This window comes from Lycium ferocissimum, chromosome 9, assembly GCF_029784015.1.
Source record: "Lycium ferocissimum isolate CSIRO_LF1 chromosome 9, AGI_CSIRO_Lferr_CH_V1, whole genome shotgun sequence".
Classification (NCBI taxonomy): Eukaryota; Viridiplantae; Streptophyta; class Magnoliopsida; order Solanales; family Solanaceae; genus Lycium; species Lycium ferocissimum.
The window spans coordinates 33,921,951-33,933,206 of record NC_081350.1 but is presented as its reverse complement, the minus strand read 5'-3'; the positions used below and the strand labels follow the sequence as shown (position 1 = coordinate 33,933,206).

The following is an 11,256-nucleotide window of genomic DNA, read 5'->3' as shown; positions in this document are numbered from 1 at the left end:
CCCCCTTTGTACAGATTGTTTTTGCCAAATTTGATATGTTGCATTAGCTTGGGTTTCAAGATGAACTAACAATCACTTGAACTTTGGTCCGGTAAAACGGGCTCATCATTTTGAGGCCTGAAGGAACTTGCCCATATGAGGTTGGACCTTACAGCATATTTTTGGACTTTAACAACACTGATCATGAATTGGGCTTGATATTTCTTAATCGTAGAAATACATCTATTATGAACTTTAATTTCATATAATTTATATGTCTAACTCGTACTTTATATTCACATATTTAAACGATTTGATTCATCTGTTCCTTTTTTTTCCACGACAATATGTTTAGATGATTTTGAACTTAATGATCAGTTAAATGGTAGGTAAATTTTATTCACATCAAAATTTTATGTTAAATTACACAAATTTATCATGATTAAGTGATTTAATGAGATAAGAATGAAAATCATCCATTAATTTCATCTTCCTAAGCTCAATGAGGAAGACATGAGTTGAACGAACAGATTAAAATGTTATTTACCTTAGTATTCTTTCCTCTCTTTACTCTCATTTATCACTTTGTTTTGATTGGATAATCATAAATCAAAACTCCATATCTAAAGTCCTATTCAGAAAATTCGGATCAAGAGGCTGCTATATTATCTGAAATATATTCCATACAGAAACCAAAATAGAGGAACATCTATTGCACATTTGCTAAAATGGTTGATAGACGATCTAAGAAGCAATCATTTTTTCTTCAACAATGCTTCATAATTACCATTACTGTAATTAGAAAAGAGCACTTAATTGCATCCTCTAATTGTAAGAACTCTCTTGTTGAGCAACTCCATTTATGGATACTTGCAATCACCATAAGCTGCAAGATTAGCAGATTAACATAAACCAAATAAGTATGGAGTACAATTTATTTAAGGTTTAGAACAGTTTGCTACAATTACAGAACAAATGATATTTTGGTACGTAGGAAGGAGATACTTAGGTGTTTTTAATTGCAAAAGGTATTTAAAGTGAAGTTAAAAAAATAAATGGAGTCCTTCTATACTATTTGCGGTGGCGTGGGGGCGGGGCGATTGCGGGGTGGGTTCACCTTAACTCGCAAAGAATTCAACCTGCCTGTCCTACGCTGCCCCGCATAGCAAAATTTCATTTTTTAAACCTGTCCGCCCTGCTCATCCTTCTCCATACATTTACTTTTATAGTATTTGCTTAAATTATGTAAAAAAAATTAATTTTTTTTTTTTTTTGCTTATCAAATATAATAATAAAAAAAAATCATTTTAGAAAAAATATTTTCCTTCATAACAAACACGCCCATAACAAAAAATTTAAGATTAGAACCTATATTTTCAATAAAATTCAAGATCTTGATAACATTAAATTTAATTTTGAATCTACTTCTAATCTATTGCTAGCTAGCAAGCTAACTCCACTTGGGATCATCTAAAGTTAACATGTAAATAAAATCCAATGATTTTCAACATTGGTGATATTGATTTTTTGGATTCCGCTTGCTCTATGGGTGAATCTTCAACGTTTAAAGTTAAAAATTTCACTCATGAAGCAAATAAGGTAAACCGAAAAAAAAATAAAAAATCTAGACCGCATATTTCCAAGCCATTTTGTGATCACCCAAAGTTAAAATAGAGAGAAACTTACAGGGATCAACTGATTTAAGGATGCCCAAATGAGGAGGACATTTTCTGGTTTTTGTCCTATAGAGGAGGTTGAGAACATAGGAAGCATGGCTACGAATTGTTAAAGGCAAGTAACAAGGTTTTCCAGGTTGTAAATCCACGCAGTGGCCACGTTTACATGTTCTGTCTAAAAATGCTGCTAATGTGACATCACTTGCCCATTCATCTACCACACACCACCGCTTTGGAGCTCCCTGATTGAAAAAGAAAAAAAGAAGAAGAAGAAGTTAACTTTACTCATCAGGCAGTGAGGGAAACGTGATTTTCATCTAAGGGGTTCAAAAATATGAAGAAATAAATACACGAAGAAGTCAAGGGGGTTCAACATCTATATACATGAGAAAATAATTTTCATCTTGTATATCTTTTTGTAATTTTTTGTCGCAGGAGTTCGGATGACCCCCTGGAGCCTACCTAGCTCCGCCTCTGTCATCAAGAGGAAGATGGCACTAATACTATACGGTATTATTTTTCTTCCACCCGCTGTTCAAAATCCATGATAGAGCTCCATACTATGTGGTCTATTTTTGGGGGTGGCATTTACAACAAAAACTTTTTCTTTCCCGGGGGTTCGAATTTGATACCTCTCTTTAGAAGGTGGACGGACCCAATCATCCGCCAGAACCCATGTTGGTGCATTAATACTATTCACATAAAGAAAATACAAAAATAGTCTCTTATGATTGGGATAGATTTTAAATAATTTTTGAAATATTTTGATTCCTTTAAGTTTGTCAAAAGCAAATAATTTTCGTATATGTTAAATATTTAATATATTCTGAATGTTAGATTTAACAGAATCTTTGGGAAAAAAATTGGTAAAAACACCAAGAAAGTTCTGTCAAAGTTCAAAAATCATATCAAAAACTGCATCAACCACCATAAATAGCTAAAAATAGCAGAAATTGCACCTAAAAACCTACCTCAAACACCAAAAATAAAGAAAAAAAGCAAAAATTGCATCTCCAAAAAAAAGTTCCTGTTAAATCTTTTTTCTTTCTACAATTTCATTAAATCTAACAGTTAAAATTTATTGAATAATTGAGGAAGACTAAGAATGTTAATTTTTACAAACTTAGAGAATCTAAATCATTCAAAAATATATTTAAGGAATTATAATAAATCTACTTTCAAACATAAGGTACCATTTTTAAAATTATCACAACTCAACAGACAACTAGCTACTGATACTTAACCTGACAAAAACTAGTGAAAAATAACAACACGAGGAAGCACGAGATGACATTTAGCTTTTCCATTGGTTTTTTGCTTATGCCAAGAAATAAGAAGTTCATTCAGTTAAATAGCATGGTTCACATGTGTACCCAAAACAAAACCATTTTTTTTTTTTTTTGCGTAATATTATTAATTATTTTTTTGTCTTGTAATTTTATGGAAAAACTACTTTAGTGTGGCTTAATTTGGTTTAAAAAATTGGTTTCCTCGAGAAGAAATTAGACCCGAGATATGTTTGCACTTAATTTGTTAGTAAATCAAAAATCTCATTCTGAAACGAGAGATTATGTATTTATGTTAAAGGTCAAACTCTTCCTGCAACTTCAAAGTTGTATATCAATTTCCCCCCTAATTATCAACATCCTCCTCTTTAAAATTTTTTGTATCATGAGGTATTATCTAGAATTATCATTCCTAACCATTACTTGGAGTCGAAAACTATTCGAAATTCAAAAGAACTGCGTGGGGGGTTTGAGCAATTTGAAAAAATTCATTCTCACTTACGAAAAGTAGAAATTGAAGTCGAGCAGTTTCCTCAAGAACAAACAATTGATTTACCCATTCAAAGCAATTCCAACAAGAGAAACTATGAGTTATATAAAAATAATGTAGGCCAATTGAAGGGTTCTAGCTGCACAAATTTTTCCTACTTAAGACTGCAGCTAACTAAGACAATGTGAGAATTGCTGCAATAACAGGTCACAGTCTCCTTTTTCCACTGATCGCTAGAGAGTCGAGATACAAATGTAAAATGACTGATTATCCGATGAGTGATCATGACCTTTTGAGAACGTACCCCAAAACTATTCCCAGCAAGCCAACCATGATGACAAGGATGAAGGAAACGCCACCGCTGCGATTTCTAGTCATATCACGCTTTACAAGTTCCTACACAAATTATTTCAGAAGTGAGCATTCTGACTAAAAGGATAGCAAAAAGCCAGCCTAAACTGTCAAAAGCAACTAGTTTGTCTATTCATCCGAGTTTTGTTTACTAGACATTATTTAAACAAAGAATGAGACCTGGACTAATCAGGAGAAAAGAAAAACAAAACCAAATTGATTACAGATACTCAAATTGCTTTAACTTCACAAAAGCATCGGAATTTTAGGTGATACGAAAAAGGAATTAAAGAAGCTAGCGTAAAGCTCACCAGCTCTTGACGAAGCCTGTTGCTCTGCTGAAGGGCAGAAGCTTTTTCAGCCATCAATCTAGAAATAACTGATTTATCCTGAAATATAAAACATTCAGATTAGCCATATCAACTGTAATAAAGGCAGCAGGCCTATATATCATTTTGGACATATTTATAGATTGAGCAACTACATGCATCAAAACTTCAAAAGGAATTTAGAAGAGCTGAATGGGAACGGCACAAGAAAGCCTGAGTTGCTAGATGATAAATAGTATGTGTTCTCACTTCTCAACAATAAGGAACAATTAAAGCAAAGCAAGTGGACCTAAAAGGTCCTATGCTGATGGTAGTCCATTTCTAGAAGCGGGAAACAGAAAAGCATATCCTGAAGAAGAGGAAACATAATTGAAGCAAGTAACCTTAATTGGAAAGAAATCGGGGATTTGCTTCCTTCCCTCTTTTCTGCTTAGTTGACAGAACAAAATGCAACAATATACCTTAAGAAGTGCTTCATCCAACGGATGCTTAACCAACAAACGCATTAAATACATGAAAGCTTTGTCCATTCACTTTTGATAAATTTAACAAAGCAGATAAACCTGGCCAGCACTATGTCAACTACACAACAGTATAACTGCCTCATGCACCATGCCATTTTTGGAATTACATCCTGTAGTTATAAGCCAGGACTTTCACTATTTGTTTTTGTTTTTGATAAACGAGTTAAAAGTATAATAGAAAGTGAGATGGTAGTACAAATCTAGCAGCCACTTACCCAGAACAGAACTGGTCCAATAAGATAAGTACGCTAATATGAATACTAATTTTGGTTTAGGATGAAAGAGGGGAACTAAAATTGGAAGGGCAATTGGTTATTGTCCTCGTTCCATACAGAAGGAAACGAGGAGGTTTTGGTTCACCACCTTTTCAGCGCATCCTAAGTTGGATAAAAAGAAGAAAAAGTATCTCTTTCACGACAACCTTCAGATTGCGACTGTACCCTAGAATGACTGATGCTCCACCTAGGAAGTAGTTAACCAGTGAACTTCTCTCGCTTATCTTTTCCCTCTCCTTTTTGGAACCATACATAGCATAAGAGAATGAGGGAAGGAATGTAGAATCAAACATGAAAAGAGTACTATTCACTTAATTGAATCATCAACCAGATTTCAAGATGAAGCATGTTAGAAGAACCAATACTGAACAAACAAAAACTAAAAATATTTAATAGTCCATCTATCCCAATTTGACCGGATATAAAGTTTCTGAAAGGAAAGAAGACTTTTGAAATTTTAAAAATAAATGAATTAAATTTCGAAAGTACCCTTGTACCAAACACTTTGGCTTTGTATCTCTGATGGAGCCAACACGTCATGTTATTGGTAAAACTGGACTGTCAACAATTAAATACTTTCTGAATATAGAAAGCTGCCATTTTTGGGGGGGATGAACAGAATGGAAGGAGTCAAACAAATTAGGATGGTTGGGATAATATATTATAGGTTCTTGCACAAGGTAGAATGTAGGGATCAAATGATATATCATGTTAAAGGGCATAAACCTAGCTATCAAGATAAATAGGTAATTATGACTGGAGCGCCACATGCTTCTACCATCTATCTCAGGTTACTAACTGCTCCCTGCAAAATAATCCCATGTATTAATTAAGAAAAGAAAGCAACCATGCTAAACCAGATTGTCCACAGCTCAATGTCACATTGGATATTATTACAATTTATAGTCCAATGCTTGTTCAAAGAGAACTCCTTCTTCTAAGATAGTTTTGGGACATTGGTAGAACTGTAGCAGCAAGCATACGAAATGAGTCATCACGTTCATAAGCTATTCAAAATGAGTTCGACCTTAACACATTAAACACTTCTGACATCTTGGGAGAGCAAACTGGTGAAACAGATATTTCAGCATGGTAGACTTCTATTACTCATATTCTTGAGTGGAAGTATAAGAACTTGAAACTAACTGAAAAGAAGTCAAGGATAAAGCTAGTTCTTTCTGAACCATAGTTCAGCCAAAGAATTTAAATGTCCTTTGTGATGTGATCAACAACCATTAGTTTAAGTTGCTAACCCCGTTCTACCATAAAAGTTGTTAGCAGGAGACCGGTTAGATCCCGACAACACACCACTATTGCAATTTTTCATAAAATCTTCTACCATAATATACATGTAAGAAAAATGTGATGAGAAAATCTTAACTAATGCTGACACATCAAGTCATCAATGACACGTCTTGCACCTCTAAGATATTTCTGAATTACCTAGCTCTTTTTCATTATTTACCATCCACATATGATGTATATACAAGGACATAGAGTTAACACGGCCTGAGTTAATCGTAGGAGCATGCACTGTACACATGTCATAGCCGATCTACCACAACTCACCAGATATGACTAGTAGTCAAAACTCAAAAAGAACACGCCACACACTCCTTTTTTTTTTTTTGATGAAGTAATTGTTTTATAATCACAAAGGCATCAAGGAGATGCATAGTTGCAAAAGAGGAGGAAATATCAGCTCATACAAAGATAACAAAAAACCTATCATCATAAGTCTAAAGAGCTGGCAAAACAAAGGGCCTATCATAAGACTAAGGAGCTAATAAAAATCCAAAAAAGAGTCTGAGTTATATACAGGGGTAAGATTAACCCAGCTAAAAAGAGTAGTCAGGCATTTGGCCTTAAGTATATAATACATAGACTTTTCATATTCATACACATACAAGTATGATGGACACTCAGAAACACATATATTAATGAATTTTTATTGGACATATGACTAGAAAATTCATTAAATATGACCTCCTATATATAAGTATGACACGCACTCAAGAGCACACAGGTTAATGACTTTTAATTGGAGATATGTTATCAAGAGGAACATTCATCTCTGATAATTTGTCATCAGTTTAAATAAAATTATAGACGCCTGAAGGTAACAATGATATCAAATCTTTGATCACGGTTCCCAAATACAGATTCAACATCCACTAAAATCGTTAAAGCCATACACAAGTGAAATAATAAGTAAACAACCTCAGAGCCATTCTGATGGCCATTATCTTTCATGGATTCCTTTGGTGAAGAACCTTCTTCTGATCCTTCTGCAACCGGAGATGGTGGCGATTGTGGGGGAAGATAAATCACTTTCAACTTGCACTCATCAACAACACGTCCTTCCTCCTTATTGAACTACAAAGAGATTTTACAATTCAACAAACTAAAATTATAGTTTAATACAACAACTATAGTTGATGCAACTTCTTTTTATCTTAATTCAATTGTCAACGCTATGTTTAGAATCAAACACTAGTTGGACGTAAAATATGACAATGTTACCGTATTTTTCTAGTCTTGACAAACTAATACTGATATAATGAATGGTACTTTTACCATTTCTTGAGTAATATCTTTCGGAACGATGCCAGGAGTTGCAACTACACTCTGAAGTAGAAACTTGTCCTTGCATTGCATGTCAGAAGGGGCCTCCTTCTGAGCTTGCATTGTAACTACAAAAGATGCATAAACAAACATTAATTACCACCATGGCTTTAAAAGCATAAAACACAAAGCCTATATCGAAATTCAACTTACACTATTTAAATTTTCATCCTCAAAATCCAAAACACCTTAAACGACTTCACTTTCCAAAAATTCATCATTTTTCCTAGAACCCACATAAAACAATCTTTTTGGGGATAATTATATTTTTGGTCCCTCAAAGCGTACCTGACTAAGCACATTTAACCTTTAATTACTCGAAATGTGCACTTTTGATCCCTTTGCTTGTGAATATTCACAAATTTTCCATGATTACCATTTACCAATAGTTCCACCACTTAGTTATCCATGTATTATGCTAAGCTTGTACTATTACTCTATACTCCTTCCGGTCCATAATAAGTGTCCATTGGACTTTGGCACACTCCTTAAGAAAATACTACAACAACAACAACATACTCAGTAGAATCCCACAATGTGGGGTTTGGGGAGGGTAGAGTGTACGCAGACCTTACCCCCCACCTTGAAAGGTAGGGAGGCTGATTCCGAAAGGCAAATATATCCTTAAGAAAATACTACTAACTCCTAAAAATTTTGACTAAGTAACCCTTCATAGAAATTTGGAGAAATTTAAAAGACTTCACAGGGATATCTAAATAAGTGGAAAATTTTGGAAAAATAAAGTTAATTCCTTCTTGATTATATTCTTGATTAGGTACCTGTAACTTCAGAAGTTGATCGAGGCAACACAATTCCTGTGTTGGGTCGAACACAATACTTTTTGGGATTCGTAGTTTTGACCTGAAAAAAAAAAAAAAAGTATATACAACAATTCAAAGTTGCAATTATATACAATAATTCAATAAGTATTTTTTTTCAAATAAAGTTAGGGAATGTAACCTTGAAAGCGACATGATTTTCAGTATTATTTGACAAATGAATTGAACAAGAGATCTGCTTCTTCAGCTCGACTGAGTAACCACATTAGGAAAAAAAAAATGCATTAAAAAGAATATGCAAAAAAGAAACCAAAAAAAAAAAAAAAAAAAAAGAGAAAAAGAGAGAGATGGGAAATGAGGAAACTAACAGCGAAATTTGAGGTCAAGGGGTTCGATATTAAGAAGATCTCCACTGCTCATTTTCTCAGAAAGTGAATCAAAAGAGGAAAAAAATTATACTTTTGTTGTCTAATAATTTACAAAAGTGGAAATGTGGGGGTTGATCCGTATATATCTCTATATCTTCTGGACTGGCAGGGAAAACCCTATATTTAGTACACTAGCTTTCATAAAAAATACTACACTTATTAGATTCTCTTTTTATTTTTAGAATTCGAACTTGATACCTTGTACATTAAAAATGGAGAGAACGTATTCATGTTACCACAATTCTAGTGTTTTGAAGGTAGTATTTATCCCCACCAATCGATATATCAATGAAGTGTATTGTATGTATCTTTTATATAAAAATTTACTGCTTGTATGATTATTAATAAATAATCATGAAAATTAACATGGTTTTAACGAGGCCTAGATTTTTTTGGGGGTCTTGGTTATCATTTTATTGAAATATAAACATGATTACACGTCAAGGCTTTAATCTAGTGGTTAGAGCACGACACACGTGGTGTGTGTAGGTACGCGTTTCGTGTTAGAACTATGCCGAAGACAAAAGTCTAGTATTTAAGCAAAAAATATAGGGGGAGCTCATTATCCATCAAGTTTTGAACAGTAAGGACCCCTTTGCCCATGACAGTTATTCACTTTTTTCCGGAATTTTTTTCTCACTTTTTTCGCTTTATGGTGTTTGGCCATAAAAATTCCAATTAGAACTAGAAGTTATAAATGAAATTTGGAAAACAACCAAAACCTTATTTTTCACTTTTTCTATTTTCCGTTTTGGACCTTTATTTTTATTTTTTTGTTTTCAATTTTTACCCTAAAGTTCATACAATTTTTTTCACTGGTCAGAGGCAACTTATGTTGCTCTCCACTACAACAAACATTGAACATCATGTGCTAAAAGCCATAAAAAGAAAAGAAGCAGGTGAGAATTTTACAACAAAGTTATATTTAGAGATGCTTTATATTTTACGTATGCATACGTGAACGATTCTGCCGCTTTTAATGTAAAGAAATCGTCGCCTTGAGCGCTCCATAGGTTGATCTCAAGTATAGTTGATATATTTCTCGCACTGGTTATATTTATTAATTGTTTTGGGTGATTTTGTTAGTTTTTAGAAATTAGGATTACAAATCAGATTTCATATTTTTTTAGAAAAGGTACATTCCAACGCAAATATTATTTACAAAAATTATGGCCAAACACAACTCCAATCTCAAATCCAACTTCAAAAATTCCAAAAAATAAAAAGTGGCAAAATTGTATTTAAAGATAATTACAGTAACTTTTACTTATATAACTATTATTACTAGCATTTAAAATAAAGATAAGCGAGTATCCTAGTAGTACGGGTAACAAATTATTTCCTTTTCCAAAATTATTTACTAATGTAAATCTTTTGTTTTTCTGGGTTTCTTCTCAACGTTATCTCAAAATTACTTCCATGGCAGAATACTCTCGTTAGGCCTTTTGCATAGCACTTCCTGGGCATTAGATTTTACTTTCAAGCAGTGGATCTATTAACTCATTACAATTTCAATCCTTTATTGCACGACTGCAAATTGGTAAAGTACAAATTTGTTGAAATAAAGTTATTTAAAACTAATGAATTTTAATCTTGTTTCAACCAGCAAAAGATAAAGTTCCTTACAAATACATACTTGGTATACAATCTAAATTAATGATAGGTATATATATGGCAGAGAAAGACGCAGACTGTGGTATAGAAGAAATCAAAAAGAGAGAAAATTGATTGATGAGTTGATAGACGATGAAGAAGGAAGGTTTGAATTATAGGAGGAAAGATAGAGAAAAAAAGAAAAAAAAAAAGACCATTTAAGTTAAAGAAATAAAAATTAAGAACAAGTTGGTAACCTCCTATAGCAAGTCAATGTTGCCTGATGGTGTGATAAAGACGCACTGACAATACACAAAATTTAAATCTTGTTATAAATATTATTTATTATTGTGGATGTCTATTTTTAGGAGAAATATTAGGGTTAGTGACTTTGGGATGTCAAGTTTCATATAAATATAAGGTTCCATTTGTAAATCAATCCTTGAGAAATAAGCTCTCTCCCACTCTTCTCTCTTTCTCTACAATTATTCTTGTTCAACTTTATTATTTTATAACGTTATGTCAGCCACTGATCTCTGTCTTTTATTGGTTTAATTCATATTACGATTACGGGTTTGAGAGCTTGCCAGTCTTGGAAATTAAGTGAACGTTCATTGAAATATGATCAAACATCTTTCTGATTTTTCATGAGAGTATGTGCTTTGTATTTATATTTGGTGGTAATAATTCTACTTGAAGTGGTTGGTTGTTTATTAACGAAACCCAGTAATATTGTTTTAACTTCTTGCTCTTTGTCACATACGGAGGTGCTGAGGTAAGTGATGCCTTAAACTAATAGGCTAAACGATCCCTTGAACTTGATTGGATTCTTTATTAGTCCGTTTACTCTTGTATCGTTTAATCATATGTACGTGCACCTAATTTTTTTTTATATTAAAAAATCAAATTTTGGGGGTTTTA

The 11,256-nt window shown here is 33.2% G+C and overlaps 2 protein-coding genes across 2 annotated transcripts; both read right to left on the bottom strand.

Moving 5' to 3' along the window:
• Window positions 1–627: 627 nt before the first annotated feature.
• On the bottom strand, window positions 628–2,991 carry LOC132069436 (glucan endo-1,3-beta-D-glucosidase-like). The gene is made up of 3 exons (XM_059462780.1): window positions 2,900–2,991; window positions 1,666–1,897; window positions 628–865 (listed from the first exon to the last, which is right to left on the bottom strand). Exons 1-3 carry the CDS (start codon window positions 2,960–2,962, stop codon window positions 840–842), a joined length of 321 nt encoding a protein of 106 aa, XP_059318763.1. The 5' UTR covers window positions 2,963–2,991; the 3' UTR covers window positions 628–839.
• A 478-nt stretch (window positions 2,992–3,469) lies between these two features.
• Window positions 3,470–9,015, bottom strand: LOC132030373 (vesicle-associated protein 1-1-like). The gene is made up of 7 exons (XM_059419986.1): window positions 8,683–9,015; window positions 8,496–8,566; window positions 8,315–8,396; window positions 7,488–7,603; window positions 7,131–7,286; window positions 4,094–4,171; window positions 3,470–3,827 (listed from the first exon to the last, which is right to left on the bottom strand). Exons 1-7 carry the CDS (start codon window positions 8,732–8,734, stop codon window positions 3,714–3,716), a joined length of 669 nt encoding a protein of 222 aa, XP_059275969.1. The 5' UTR covers window positions 8,735–9,015; the 3' UTR covers window positions 3,470–3,713.
• Window positions 9,016–11,256: the final 2,241 nt, after the last annotated feature.